Source organism: Calliphora vicina, chromosome 5 (assembly GCF_958450345.1).
Source record: "Calliphora vicina chromosome 5, idCalVici1.1, whole genome shotgun sequence".
NCBI classification, from domain to species: Eukaryota; Metazoa; Arthropoda; class Insecta; order Diptera; family Calliphoridae; genus Calliphora; species Calliphora vicina.
The window spans coordinates 100,143,737-100,160,870 of record NC_088784.1 but is presented as its reverse complement, the minus strand read 5'-3'; the positions used below and the strand labels follow the sequence as shown (position 1 = coordinate 100,160,870).

The window sequence follows — 17,134 nt, the reverse complement described above, 5'->3', positions numbered from 1 at the left end:
AATATACATATATATATGTACACACATAACTACTTAAGAACAAGTTAAAGCAAAACCAAAATAAAAATTTGATATTCTTATAAGAAAAATTGTTAAAAGTTTTCTTAAACAAAAAAGTAATAAGTAAAATAAAAAGCAACTACAAAATAATAAATAAAGAATTCGAAAAAGAAACAACACAAATTTGTAAATTTACTAAAGAGAAAACGAAACCAAAAAGAAAAAATCTGCAAAAAAAAATAAGAATAAGAGAATAAAGTGTGGTGAATATCTAAAGTGTTAAAACAAATGTGTAAATCAAAACAAACGAGTAAAACAAAATAACCGCTTAACACAAAACAAACTAAATCGCAAACGTTAAAAACAAACGTTAATAAAAAACAACTAAAAGCAAACGTTAACAAAAAAAATAATTCGCAAACGTTGATAAAAAACAAATTCGCAAACGTTATAACAAACAAACAAAATAAACAACAAAAATAAATTTAAATTAAAGCAACATAAAGAAAAATCATCATTAAGGTAATACATAAAATAAATTTTTATTCCAATACGATTTTTTTCTCATATCTCATTTGAAAACATCTCATTTTATTTTTTCCACCGTGATTCTTTTAAAAAAATTTTTTTTATGTATATTTTATTGCGAAATTGTCATAAGACAAGTATATAAACAATTAATCCCAGCGAACATTTATATTTCATATAGTTTTGAAATTTTTCTATCTAAATTCTATATTTTTAAATTGTATGCAAGTTTTTCGGCTAAATGAACGTTTTTTTTAACAATTACTAATAATTCGTACCAATAATTCTTACTTGGAGTTACACGATCAAGTTATACCTTTCAAGATTTTTAATACACTCAAATTTTTACTATACACTCACACTTTTAAGAATTGAAACGACTTGCTTTCAATTTTTCTTTCAAGTTGGTGTCAATTTACAATCAAGAAAACATCTGATTATTTTTTTTCACAATTTGTACTAAAATTGTTTTCAAGTTGCGTGCAGCCTATGTCACAGCTTTAAATTTTTTGTAAATTTTCACAAACAGTATATGTAAAAGACTGTTTTTGTTCAAAAGACTGTCAAAACAAAACTTGATTCTGTGGCTGCAGCTTTATATATTTGATTACAATTTACTCGTATCATAAAATTGATTTCTCTAATAGCTAAAAAGCTCAAGCCTAATAACATACATAACTTCATAAATTTGAAATTTTTAAACTCTAAAATAAAAAATCACAATTTCTAAATATCTCTGGCTAATCGTTTTTATTGAAAGAAAGCTGTGTTTTGTTCAATTTCTTGCGAAATTTTAATATCATTTGTGATATTAAATAAATTACTTCTGCTAACCATATCTTAACAAAGATTTACTAGAAAATTTAAGCTCTGATCTAGTATTTAGATTAAACTTGAATCTACTGCACAACTTTCTCCTTCTCTAAAATTGCTTTTAGTAAAAGCTCTCTAATAGCATTCGCTATAGTGAACTACATTCACATTTTCAAACTTTTACTATTTGTCAATTTAAAGTGCATCTCTACACAATAGCAGTATAATATTCTTCAAAATTAATCCTCTTGCTACCCAAAGCAATTAAATTCATTCATCTATCTAAAACACAGTCTCAAAATGAGTCTTTCTCAGGAAAACGATACCAATGTAAAGCATGAAAAGTTTCTCTTTGATTGCGACCATATACTTGCGTTTTGCAATATTTTCGGCAAATCTGATTTGGAAGATCAAACTGATTCTGTATTAGAAACAAAATTGGAAGATCTTGATAAAAGATGGCTAAAATTGCAAAATTCATACGAATCTCTAATGATTTGCCCAAGATCTGAGAATAATAAAGAATACAAAGAAAACGCTAAGATAAACTTCAATGCTTGCTCTGATACATTTTACACATGTAGATCACACATTATGGATCTACTGAAGCTCTCAAGAGCATGTGAAGTTCAAACTTCAAGGGCTCGATCTAGTAGTCTACCTCAAACAAATCCCATAGGAACAAGAACATCATTCATTAAGCTCCCTCCTTGTGAAATAGACACTTTTACAGGTAGCTACGAAGAATGGCCCTCTTTCCGTGATCTTTTCACTACCGCATGTATTGAGAATAATGAAATTCCAAAGGCCCAAAAGCTATTTTACTTGAGAGTAAAAACAAGTGGTAGCGCTGGAGCAATTGTCAAACGATACACATTATGCGATGAAAATTTTGATCATGCATGGAATGCACTAAAGTCCCGATATGACAATAAGCGCGTTTTAGTAGACAATAAACTAAAAGTTCTCTTTAATATCCCTGTCGCAACTTCAGAAAACAGCGAATCTATCCAAAAAATTCATTCGACAGTCACTGATTGTTTAACTTCCCTAAAAGCACTTAACGTGAAAGTAGAAGGATGGGACCCAATCCTCATTTATTTAGTCTCAACTAAATTGCCCGACGACACTCTAGCCCTCTGGGAACAATCTTTCAAATCTCAACGTGAAATGCCAACATGGGCGCAAATGGATGAATTCCTCGTAAACAGATTCGAAGTGGTTGAGAGGATATCATCCATAAAAACCACAAAAGAACGATTCAGTCTCCCAACCTTTTCTCATTCTAAAATACAGTCATATTCTTCTCAAGAAAAACTTAATCAGTCATGCAAACTCTGCAATGGAGACCATCACTTGAGATCTTGTGGAAAATTCAGAAAATACACAGTGCAACAAAGAATTGATTTCGTTTTTCAAAATAAGATTTGCAACAATTGTCTCGCCTCAGGTCATACAAAATCTAAATGTTCAAGCAAAAATACTTGTTTTATTTGCAAATCTGACCACCATACTCTACTTCATTTACAAAAATCTCCAAACTCGCCCAAATACACACAAAATAATGAAAACAGTAAAGATACAAGAAACTTATCAAACAAAAGTAACAATTCTCCTAACAACCAGAAAATTGAACATAGCGATGACACTCCCTCAACATCGGCAAATTGTCAAGTTCAAGCTAATTTCTCATCTAATAACGTCAACATTTTACTTCGTACAGCTCTAGTACAAATAGAACACATTGGGGAATTGTTCACAGTCAGAGCACTAATAGACCCAGGTTCCCAAAGAACATTCATATCTGAAAGAATTAGATCTCTCCTCAAATTACCCTATCAGAAAGCTCAAGTAGAAGTTGTTGGAATCGGAGGTCAAGTTCAATCAGCAAATAAGGAATGTAATATTACTTTATTTGCTAAACGTTGCAATTTAAAATTCACGTTGAATGCGATCGTACTACCAAAACTGACCAAAAGAATTCCCGCAATTTCTTTTGACCTTCCTAATTCTTCTCAACTCTCTAGTCTCGATCTAGCAGATCCCAATTTCAACTGCTCTTCTCAAATCGATCTAATTATCGGAAATGACTCAGAACACTTCATTAACATTGAAGGTATTAAAAAAAATATCTGTGGACAAGCATCGGCTTATAATACGATATTTGGCTGGGTTTTAAGCGGTCCAATTGAGACTAACACTGTACAAACGTTTACCACAACTGTCACTCCTTCTGAAAACTCTGCTCTAAATAATACATTGAGACAATTTTGGGAACAAGAAGAGTTGCCCCTTAAGCCAGTTATTTCAGAAGAAGATCAATATTGCGAAACATTTTATAAGCAAACGACAACTAGAGACTCTGATGGAAGGTATGTTGTAAGACTTCCGTTAAAAAAGGAATTTCCCCATTCAAAATTTCTCGGCCCTTCACGAATTTTAGCTCTAGTCCAATATTCACGTATAAACCAATCTTTGTCTAAAACTCCAGAACTACAAAACGAATATTATAATGTACTTGAAGAATATTTAACTCTTAATCACATGGAACCAGTTTCCTATCGTGAAATTGTATCAGATGGCAAATATTTCTCATTTTATCTTCCCCATCACGCAGTAGTTCGCCCTGAACACAAAACCACTAAAGTAAGAGTAGTGTTTAATGCATCTCGAAGCACAAAATCAGGTTTTTCACTTAATGACATATTATACACTGGTCCCACATTGCAAACTGAATTAATAACTGTAATTCTCAACTGGCGAATATACAAATATGTCTTTAGCGGCGACATACAAAAAATGTATCGTCAAATTTTAGTTCACCCAGACGATAGACCTCTTCAGCGGATAATATATCAACAAAATCCCACTAGCCCAATTAAAGATTATCAACTCAAGACCGTTACATTTGGTGTCAACTGTGCACCCTTTCTCGCAATACGCACTCTGCACCAACTTGCTGATGACTGTCAAGAAAAATACCCTAAAGCTGCTCAAATTTTACGCCAAGAGACATATGTAGACGACATATTGTCTGGTGGGCACACAGTTGAAGAAGCAAAAGATTCACAGTCTCAGATCCTGGACACTCTTAAGTCCGCTGGATTTATTCTAAAGAAAATCACCGCAAATGATACCCAATTACTGGCTCAAATACCAACTGAAGATCTCTATGACTCCAATTTATTACGATTTCACGAAACAAGCGCTACAAAAACTCTAGGGATAAAATGGAATGCTCTAACTGATGAATTTACCTACTCATTCTCGCCAATTCCCCAAGCCGAAAGTATCACTAAGCGTAAAATGTTGTCAGGTATAGCCTCAATTTTCGATCCTGCAGGTTGGATAACTCCTATTGTTGTTAGAGCTAAAATGCTAATGCAGCAATTATGGCTAGAAGGTAAGCAGTGGGACGATAAAGTCAGCTCCGAAATTTTAGATAAGTGGAATAAACTGCTTACAGATCTCTCTCACATTGACAAGATAAAAATACCAAGATGGCTCCAATACTACCCCAAGGATAACATTCAGATTCACGGCTTCTCAGATGCTTCCAAAGGAGCATATTGTGCAACAGTTTACCTACGTTGTCAAAGTAAATCTCAAGTCGTATTCTCTAACCTTATAATAGCAAAAAGTAAAGTAGCTCCTCTACAGCCAGTTTGTTTACCTAGATTAGAACTCTGTGGTGCTGTACTCTTAGCTACATTAGCTAAATATGTCATAGACTCCTTAAAATTACCTCAATGTGAAATCTACCTGTGGACAGACTCATCAATTGTCATTGGATGGCTTTCTAAACCTCCCTGGACATGGGAAACATATGTGGCTAATCGAACAGCACAAATTCATAACGCTCTACCCAATGCAACCTGGGGTCATGTTCGCACTCATGATAATCCTGCAGATCTCGGTACTCGTGGATGTAAACCCCAAGAACTTTCGAACAATATGCTATGGTGGCAAGGACCACCTTGGCTATCAAAACCACAATCGGAATGGCCAAAAAACAATCAATTGCAGACCCAAAAAATTGAACAAAAAGTCCAATGTTTACAAACATCTATTAATGAAACTGATATTTTAAATAGATTCTCATCATACCACAAAGCTCTAAGAGTGTTATCTTACGTATTTCGGTTTTATCATAACAGCATTACAAAATTTAGATCTCAGTTTACTCATACACAGAAATGTCTTACTCAAAAGGAGGTTAACTTCGTAAAACTGCGACTAATAGCGTTAGCTCAGAAATCTCACTATCAGGCAGAATTTAAAGATATCTCAAATTCTCTGCCAATCTCTAACCGAAGCTCATTAAAATCGCTTAACCCAATTTTGGACACAGATAATATTCTGCGAGCAAACGGACGTCTTGTAAATGCATCACTACCATATAACGAACGCTGCCCAATAATATTGCCAGGTAATTCTCTATTTTGTCAACTTTACTTGGAACATTTGCATTTGTTTCTAGCTCATGCTGAATATAATCAAATATCTAGAATGGTCCAAACAGAATTTTATATATCCCGACTAAAGCCTCGTATTAAAAAGATAATACGTCATTGTAAGACATGTATAATATATAAACAAAAGCCATGTACTCAAATAATGTCACCCTTACCACCCGACAGATGTAAACTCTCAGCTCCATTTCAAATAACTGGCATAGACTTCGCCGGCCCATTTGAATTAAAAGGCTCAACTCTTAGAAACGCACCTATAATAAAAGGCTATGTGTGCGTATTTGTGTGCTTTAGCACAAAGGCAATTCATCTGGAAGTATGTTCAAACTTGTCAACAGCAGCTTTTCGTGCAGCATTTTCTCGTTTCGTTGGGAGGCGGGGACTCCCTTTCAGGATATATTCTGACAATGGTCGTAATTTCGTTGGAGCCAGTCGACAACTGAAACGTGAATTTGATTCCTTTATAAAATCTACCTCAACAGATATTGCAGAAAAATATGTTACACATGGTCTCGAATGGATATTTATTCCTCCTCACGCTCCTCATATGGGTGGTTTATGGGAAGCCGCCGTAAAAAGTTTTAAGTTTCATTTAAAACGAGTTGCCGGTTCTCACAAATTCAATTTCGAAGAATTCTCTACTATTTTAACTCAAATAGAAGGAATCTTAAATTCACGTCCCATTTCGGCCATGTCAGACGACCCAGCAGACTTTAAAGCCCTAACTCCAGGACACTTTTTAAGAGGCGCACCCATTATGAGTTTCCCTGAAAACTATGAACACAAAATTGGACTCATTAATCGTTGGGAAAGACTTAAAGCGATCCATCAACAGATGGCTATTAGATGGAAAGAAGATTATTTGAAGTCGCTCCACAAAAGATATAAATGGAAAAATGTCTCAACAAATTTGAAATCAGGTGATCTCGTAGTCATCATGGATGATTTGTTACCTCCATCCGAATGGAGATTGGGCAGAATCGAAACAACTCACATTGGTTCAGATGATAACGTTCGTGTAGCGGATGTTAGAACAGCAACAGGTTTAATAAAACGACCAATTGTTAAGCTTTGCTATTTACCTCTTGTTAATGATCAATTATCTTGAACTCTATTTACTCTTTTCTCATATTTGTTTTATCTCTTAAGAAAATTTATAGCAATGATTCACCCTCATAAAAACCCTTTTCTAATCCAACCCTTTCGATTTTGTCTTTCTTTTTCTATCTCGTCTTTATTTACAGGCCAATATATAACCACCGAAGGCATCAGGAGCGAACACGTGACCCTGACGTGTACCAGTGCCGATTGTGTAAACGCTTCCACTCCATCAGGTTTTGCCGGCGCTTCTTAGACATGGATGTACGGACTAGAAACCGGGTAGTCAGCAAGTATAAATATTGCCTTAACTGCTTAGCAAGGAGCCATGAACTACGATCCTGTCCATCAAGGGATACATGCAGAAAATGTGGCAACTGTCACCACACTTTGCTCCATCCAGGCATTCGAAGTCGTCTCGACAAAAAGCCCCCAAAGCGTAGAGAATCAGCAAGGTCAACACGTTCAGCACCATCAAATCAACGTCATCATCCAAGACAAACATCAACTGACCGCCAGCACCAATCAGCTTCTTCAGCAGTTCCAGACCAACGCATCATTTCCGAAGCCATTCGTTCCTTAGCACAGGTTCTTTGTGTTCAACCACAACCTCCTGCACCTGGTGGCCGGAATGTATAAAATCCAATGATTTTATAAAAAAATCATAAATAAAAAATTATATTTTTTGTATTTATAATTTACTAATTGAATTTTTTACCTGAATTGTACACTAAATGAATTATTATCATAATTATAACGAATAACTTAATAATTGTAACGAGTAACTAAATAATTGTAACGAGTTTCTATTGTGAATTATTAATTTTCGAACATAAAAAGAATAGTACTAAAAAATGAAGAAACTAAACCTAATTGCTATCCTCATAAAAATTGTAAAATCACTTCTTTTGCAACCTTAAGATTGATAACATCAATTCTAAAAGAAATCTAAAACTTAAAACTAATTTCAATTGAATAAAACTTATATCTAAATAATTTAATTAAAACTTACATTTAATTAAAACTTACATTTATTTAAAACCTTATATCTAATTAAAACTTATATTTAATTAAATATAAACCCTAAATAAACTTTTGTAATATAAAATTGAAAAGAATTATTATAAAATCTATTTATTTATAACCACACACATTCATACACACACACACAAACACAAGGTGAGCTCATCCACAAACACACACACTCACATTCATACATCCACACATTTTTTATATACTAAATCCACTAATTATCTAACCCTATTTCTAATTGCATTCAACCAACCCTCGTATATTTTTCCCAATGCGTTGAGAAAAATATACTTTATGAGAAATTGGTGTTTCCCAAAGGTCTACATAATCTCGATCTACAATACAGTCCACCACTTTAATCCCTAACATATCCTCAATAATCGCCAGAAAGATACACCAAATTTCTTCAAAACTTAAAAAACCAAAATTCCGCAATAAAGTAAGATAAGACGAAATTTTTTTTAAACCTCGCAGTAGTTTTTAAAATATACATTTTTTTGGCAAAAAATAAAATATTTTTTTTTGCAAAATTTCGATTTTTTTTAATCAGTATTAAAAATTAGAAAATTCATCTACGCTGTCAATTTTTTCTGTGCTCATAGAAAATAAAGTTATAAACAAAACAACACCTAAATAATTAAAATATATCAACAACTATTCACAAAAAATAAAACAAATATTCGTGTTGAAGTCATTTTCTGAGGGTGACCTTGTATGGGGACTAGGGACTAATGTTGATCAGACAGCTACCTACCTTCTTTTGTTTAGACAGACAGACAGACAGACAGACAGACAGACAGACAGACAGACAGACAGACAGACAGACAGACAGACAGACAGACAGACAGACAGACAGACAGACAGACAGACAGACAGACAGACAGACAGACAGACAGACAGACAGACAGACAGACAGACAGACAGACAGACAGACAGACAGACAGACAGACAGACAGACAGACAGACAGACAGACAGACAGACAGACAGACAGACAGACAGACAGACAGACAGACAGACAGACAGACAGACAGACAGACAGACAGACAGACAGACAGACAGACAGACAGACAGACAGACAGACAGACAGACAGACAGACAGACAGACAGACAGACAGACAGACAGACAGACAGACAGACAGACAGACAGACAGACAGACAGACAGACAGACAGACAGACAGACAGACAGACAGACAGACAGACAGACAGACAGACAGACAGACAGACAGACAGACAGACAGACAGACAGACAGACAGACAGACAGACAGACAGACAGACAGACAGACAGACAGACAGACAGACAGACAGACAGACAGACAGACAGACAGACAGACAGACAGACAGACAGACAGACAGACAGACAGACAGACAGACAGACAGACAGACAGACAGACATGAATATTTCGATGCGTATAAACGTTCAAATTGAATGCATACAAATTGGGATCATCTTACTTTGAGGCCTAGTGACCTTGTCATGGAAAATTTAATTGCTATGTTTGTTCATTTACTGGATACAAAGGATACAAAAATTTATTAAAATAAAATTTTTTAAGGTTTTCATCCCTCAAATTTTTATATTTATTAGTGCCCTAAATGATTTTCTTTTCTATTGATGAAGTGGGTGTTGTTTATTTATTTTTTACATTATGTTTCAATTTTGCATTATACATATTTACAGTAAATGAACATGTTTTGAATTCAAATCTTGGAATCAATTTGCATACAAATCCACGAAAAATAATTATGTGTGTTTATGTAAATATTATTCGTAGTACTATATACAAAATACATCATATCAAATGATAACAGACATCCAAAAATTCATATTTAAATATTTAAATTCCAGAAATTTTTGCTAGTGATTCTTCGTAGTTGTCATAAGTTGTTTTCAGTTGTATACTTTTCATATTGTAATTTTGTTTTTGGAATAAAACAAATATAAATATTTGCCCAATTGACAAGCGGAGTCGTAGCGTTGTAAGTTGTATGTCATAAATATTTTTCAAATTAAATTTTCGGAAGTGGGCCTTTTATTTATGAAAGCAATGACTATTTATGGGCCGATCATGCGTGAATTCTTTATATTTGTAATTTTTTTGTATTGAATTTTTCTTTTTTTTTTTGGAGATACCAGAGTTCTAAGAGTTTTATGTTAGATAAAGAAAATTTTGCCTTATACACAGTAAAAACATTGATCCAATTTTAAATATAACTACTTTCTTAAAGCATTATATTGTAAGCCATCATCATCAAGCCAAATAGAAATCTAAGCATGAGGTCGCGAGTTCAACTCTCGGTTTGGGGCAGATAATCCTTGACTATTTGTATGTGTGTAACAACAATTTTAATTTTATATAAATAATTTAACAACAGAAACGGTTCATTAAATATTTTAAAGCAAAACCGGCCATTTGCACTGTATAACTACACATATTTTAGTTTGCCAGGGTGAATGAGAAAACTAAAAATATTTTGCAGACTACGCTTTAATGCTTCAATTTACAAAACAAACCACTTACACCCACAACAAATATTTGATTGTACTAACAAATGTTTTCAAATGTAACTTACAAATAGATAGATTGTATTGTAACAATAAAACTATAACGAAACGAATTAATAGTTCACTAAGCTGGCAATAATTACGCACATTTACAATTCGAAATGCTTCCAATGTCTAAAATTGTTCTGCGTCATTAAAAATTTAGTTTCTTGCGTAAATAAAAATAAAACAACAAAATTATTCGGATGCACTATAGTTCAAAGTATCACTTTTCTCGTGCGAAATTCAAATTTCGAAGTTGTTATTATTCATTATTTTTTGTTGTCAACCTGTTACTAAAACTCCAAAGCAATCAAATTCTCAATTGGTTTTTGTAAAATACAAAATACTGCTTGACAGCACGCCTTCAAAGTCAAAGTTTCGATACATTTTTAAAAATTTGTGAATAGAATCAATATTATATTGCAACTTTTAACAGTTAATTGTGGAAAGTGTGTGAATAATTTAAATAATGTTTAAAATGGAAAACAACGAGACGTCTAAGTACTTAATTTTTCTTTCCTAAATATTTGAAAACTATTTCCCTTTATATTAAAAATTACAATTTTTAAACATAACCTTAAAGTAATTTCTTTTGATTACAAAACTTTAACTTTATAGAAGCTTTTAAAAAAATGTTAACGTTTGTTAAACTTGAAATAAAAAGAAATGAATTTATTGAAATGTTGTGAATTCATTTCACTTTATTTCATACTGCGCATTTTTGCGCTTTCTGAGTAATTTAATTTTTTCTAGGTTACTGTCCAAAAAAAAAAATCAACTTTTAGAAATTTGGCTAAAAGAACGCCCAAAAGACACAAAGTATGATGCTATATTAAATATATATAAATTAGTGCTCCTGTTATTCCTAAGGGCTGTAAGAAAATATTGGATGAAAAAGTCCGCCATTTTGTCTACAATTATTTAAAAGTAAAATGTCAAAAATGCAGAAGAAAGGAAGATAATTTTCGAAATGAAAACAATGGTGATATATGTTTTCAGATTTGTATCTTTGGTTACCAATGACATCCACAGTACACAAGGTATTAATACATTCGAAGCAGATGATAGAAAACACAGACGAAGAAATAGGATCGTTTTAAAAATTTAACATACCCGAGGTGTCCTACTATGGGGACCCTTGACCGCACTCCTGGTGGGCCCATGCGGTCAAAATTTAAACTCGTCAACACTTCTTCTTTGCGCATGTCAAATTTTATTCAAATATGACTAAGGATTTATAAATTACAGATTTATTTCCCTTTTTTTTATATACCACTGTGCGAAGTTTTATCTCACACTTCAGTTAATATTTTGAATCAAATGTGTTTACAAAATGAATTACTGATTCAACTAATTTGACTGAAAACTAATATGAAATAAATTTTATCTAATCAAAAGCAATGAATTTACTTTATTTTTCTCCTGAATGGTTGACAAAGGGTTAATTTTTTCTTAAATTTGTTGAAAATATAAGTATTTTACCTATGGTCCAATTTTGGTATCAAACAGTAAAATACTTTAATAGTTATTAATTTCGCACGGAAAAAGTGATACTTTGAACTATAGTGGGATGTGCTGAATCTTCTATAGCCATCATCAATATGGGATGTAGGGTCAATATGAACCGATCCTCACAAAAGTTGGTAGAAAGATATAGGTTCATATAAAACTTGTTTATGTCCAATTTCATCACATTATTAAATATTACACAGGGCAACAAAATCGAAAATTTGTTAGAGGCTTTTTAAACCACAACACATTTTGTATGTAAAGTGGTTCCAGTAGTAAAAATATGGTCAAAATTTTAAATTATATGGAGATATTTAAAAAAAAAATGTTTCAGTAAAATTGTGAATATTTTTAGACGTTTCTTTTCATGATTAATGATAACTCAAAAACGGTTAGTCTGATGTTACTAAAATAAACTTAGAAAAATTAAAATTTACATAACCTTTAATCAGTTTATATATTGCGTTTTAAGTGGCTTAGTAGTTTCGGAGTTATAATAACAAATTGAAGCAAAAAATAGATTTTTTATGTGAAAATAGCAATTTTTGTTTTAAAAAAATCATGAAAAATTGAAAACGTCAGAAATTGTTCAGATTTATTGCTTTATCGTAAAACCACATGTAATAGGAACAAAATGAAATATTGATCATACTAATTTATGGATTTTTTTCGAATTTATTCACAATTAATTGAATTCGCTCATTTTCACAACATTTTAGTTCTTTCTTTGATATACATAAAATTGAATAGTTAATGTTCTTTTTTCGATTGATTGAATATTGAAAACATTTTCCCCATACTACGAACAAATTTTCACATGTATATTGCGTTTTAATTGGCTCAGTAGTTTCGGAGTTATAATAACAAATTGAAGCAAAAAAATATATTTTTTACGTGAAAATACCAAATTTTTTTGTTTTAAAAAATCATAAAAAATTGATAGAGGCAGAAGTTGTTCAGATTTATTACCTTATCGGAAATCCACATGTAATTGGAACAAAATGAGATATTGATCATAAAAATTTATTGATTCTTTTCGAATTTATTCACAATTAAGTGAATTCGCTCATTTTCACAAAATTTTTAGTTTTTTATTTGATATACATAAAATTGAGTAGTTAATGTTCTTCTTTCGATTGCTTAAATTTTGAAAATATTTTCCGCAAACTATGTAAAAATTTTCACATGTATATTGCGTTTCAATCGGCTCAGTAGTTTCGGAGTTATAATTACATATTTAAGCAAAAAATATATTTTTTACGTGAAAATAGAAATTTTTTTTGTTTTAAAAAATCATGAAAAATCGAAAGCGTCAGAAATTGTTCAGATTTATTACTTTATCGCAAAGCCACATGTAATGGGAACCAAATGGGATATCGATCATAAAAATCGATGGATTATTTTCCAATTCATTCACAATTGAGTGAATTCGCTCATTTTCACAAAATTTTAGTTTTTTATTTGATATTCGATAGATTGGATTTTGAAAACATTTTTCCCGTGCTATGTAAAAATTTTCACATATACATATATTACGTTTCAATCGGCTCAGTAGTTTCGGAGTTATAATAACAAATTGAAGCAAAAAAATATATTTTTTACGTGAAAATAGCAAATTTTTTTGTTTTAAAAAATCATGAATAATCGAAGACGAATCCATACAAATTTATGGATTCTTTTCGAATTTATTCACAATTAAGTGAATTCGCTCTTTTCTGTTGGCTACCTGCAACGGATGTTTTTTTGCATAAAATTCCTTAATGTTTTTTAGGATTTTTGGGAATAATTCATTTAATTGTATAGAAATTCGAAAATAATCCATACATTTTTATGATGAATATCTCATTTTGTTCCTATTACGTGTAGCTTTGCGATAAATCAATAAATCTGCACAATTTGAGACGTTTTCGATTTTTCATGATTTTTTTAAAACCAAAAAATTTTCTATTTTCACGTAAAAAATAATTTTTTTCTTTAATTTGTTATTATAACTCCGAATCTACTGAGCCGATTAAAAAGCAATATATAAACGGATTAAAGGCTATGAAAATTTAAATTTGTTTAAGTTTATTTTAATAATATCGAACTAACCGTTTTTGAGTTTAGTATTAAAATATTCCCGGGAATTCCCGACAATGAAACGATTTTCTTAATATTTTCGGGGAATGGAAATAAGGAACCCTAAATGGGATGTATAAAGTAATCAATTGACTACTTTATACATGCTGGTAACTTATTGACATGGAAGTTAAACAAAACACTAAATCAAAACCAGAATATTAAACCGAATATAAAAGAAAGTAAAGCAGAATTTTGATTGTTAACAAAACTATAGCAGAAAATGTGAGACTGACTATTTGCTGTTGTTTTCTTTCAGTATTTTTGTTTTCATATTTGCATTGTTATTAGCACGAGCATCATTTCCATGTTATTACGGTTTTTTTTAGACCCCACCTAAACAATATTTCATCCCCTGATTCTCATGCATTATAAAACCACTCTTCTAATAATCTTACTACACATAATTATGCTAATAATGTTGTGACACTCAATAATTTGATATTTTTTATTAAACTTCCCGCAATAATGGCATTGATTATATATTTTCAAGGCTCATAAATATCATTATGCTGCCTGCCTGCCTGTGGTATCATTTACCACAGAAACCACTAAACAAAACAACTTTATTGTCAATTAACTTATATTTGTATTTTTAAAAAAAAATAATAGAAAAAAATTCAAATATAGATTTCTATTGAAACAGAAAAGAAAAAAATAAATGAACATCAACAGAGGGAGTAAAAGCAGAAAACCGCAAAGCAAAATTTACACTAGTTTACAAAAATTATTGAAAAAAATTCAAGACATACAAATTGGTGATATTTATTAAATACTAGGAATACTCCTAACATTACTATTGGAACAAGAAATTAAAAGTGAACATTTGTTTTCCACAAGTTTTCTAGCTTATTGTAACGTTTTTACCTTTTAAAAATGGTGGTTTATTTCTTTTAAATAAACTGTTTTCTTTTAATTGCAAATAAAAGCGATCAGCAGTTTAAAATGTGTAACAACTCTTTATTTATTTAAATTTACAGAACAATTTAAATAGTCACACTCGTTAAAAACACACTTATATTACACACTGGTAATGCAGAAGAATACACTAGTAATTAATACAGTTGATGTTAATTCTAACAGCACCTATGATTAACTAACTAACTGCAACTTGCTGTTACTATTTGTATATACACATGGTCAATTCACAAGGTCTCCTATTATGTCGTATTGTCATAATGTCCTAATATTTCAAAATAATTTGTAAATGTTGTTATTGCCTTTCAAGCAAAAAATGTCCTAAAAAATTACTACTCTGTATGTTCATTGTGCGCCGAACGTCTAAGAGTAGGTAAGCCGAACCACCAAGTCGTGAAATATTAGGACCAGAGTATGAAAACAAACAAAACATTTCGCAAACGTTTGCAAAAAGTACAAAACAAATCAAAATTTTTATATTGTATTGTACATGAGCAAAAACAAAACAAAAACTTTTCAAGTGACAAAGAGAGAAAACGAAACGATTAGCTTTTCACTCATCTGCATTATTTAATTTACCGTTACAATCGTACATTTGAGTACAAAACAGATAGAGAAACGTATTTTTTATTCGTTTTGTTTTGTTTTTGTACTGTGTTCTCTATTATAATGAGTAAATCAATTACCAAACGTTTGTTAAACGTTTTTTATCAGAATGTTTCAATATTGTTCATACTCTTTTCTTTTCTAGCTGCGTACGTTTATATTAATGTACAGCTTGCGCTCATGAGCAAAAACAATACAAAACATAATGGGACAATCATTCTCATTGTATGTGTTTGATTTTTGTTTTACTCACTGAAAAGAACAAAACAAAACGATAGCAAACGTTTCGATTTGTTTATTTCCGTACTCTGATTAGGACATTATGACAATATGACATGATAAGAGACCTTGTGAAATGACCAACAATGTCATCTTCTAGTAGTTTCATGAATTATCTCTTTCTACAGCTTTTAGCAGCTGAGACTGATGAGTTGGCGAATATGTTATGATTCTTCATGAATGTTTAGATGATAGTCCGGCATCTGTAGCCATTTCTGATTACCTCATTACTTTTAATAAATCGAATACATAGGGCCAAGCTTTTGACTATCAGGAGGGAGAGACGAAACTTCCCAACCACTTCTTTCTACATACTTTTTAACAGGTATTGCAACATCTGACCGAGTGTTGTTATGATGGACTATTACTGTTTCGTGTTTGGCCGCATATTCTGGGCATTTTTAATCACAAGTAATGATTCTGTCCAAAAATTATTTTCTTTTTTAGCTTTTAAACATCTTTTCGAACATACAAAATCGGTGTTCAAGGTCTCTCGGCTTCAATTCGTATGGTACCCAATTTCCCTGCTTTTGGATGAATCCTGCTGCTTGCAAAAGTTTTGAAATTGGTGCTTGAGTAGCTCCCAATGAATTTCCAATTCTTGGTCTTCAAACTTGTTTGGTTGGTCTGGGCGATTTTTGTCTTTCGTGTCAACATCACCACTACAGAACTTAACAAACCATCTCTCGCAAGTTGAAACCTTGGTGTGCATCAGCGGCTAATTTTTTTCAAATTAAGGAATTAAAGCAAAACTTCCCGCATATGAAGCTGGCACAAAATTTGACATTTTCCAAGTAAAAACAAGTAAGAAAGTATGGTCGGGCTTGACCGACCATAAGTAAATGTGCAAAAACATTTTTCTTTTAAAATATCAATAATTTATATTCGTGACTGATTTTCGGAAATGGGGGGTTATATGGGAGCTATGACCAATTATGGACCTATCACCATGAAATTAGGTCGAGTGATTTATGTCTATATAGAAGTTATTTATGTTGAATTTTGTGTATATACCAACATTTTTAAGAGATTTATGCACGTTAAAGTGATTTTCGGAAGCGGGTCTATATGGGAGCTATGACTAATTATGGACCGATCATAACAAAATTTGGTGACATGAATTTCGTATATATTAAACTTATTTGGAGCGCAATTTGAGGAGATACATTTATAAATTAAACATTTATGACCGATAAAGTCCAATTTCGGAAGG

The 17,134-nt window shown here is 31.8% G+C and overlaps 1 protein-coding gene across 1 annotated transcript; it reads left to right on the top strand.

Annotated features, from left to right (window-relative positions):
• The first annotated feature begins 1,641 nt into the window (after positions 1–1,641).
• Positions 1,642–6,921, top strand: LOC135961503 (uncharacterized). Its single transcript, XM_065513003.1, has one exon. It carries the CDS (start codon positions 1,642–1,644, stop codon positions 6,919–6,921), a length of 5,280 nt encoding a protein of 1,759 aa, XP_065369075.1.
• Positions 6,922–17,134: the final 10,213 nt, after the last annotated feature.

Excerpts from the sequence above, each read along its gene's own strand:
- LOC135961503 (XM_065513003.1), top strand. The coding sequence starts at position 1,642 with ATGAGTCTTTCTCAGGAAAACGATACCAATGTAAAGCATGAAAAGTTT.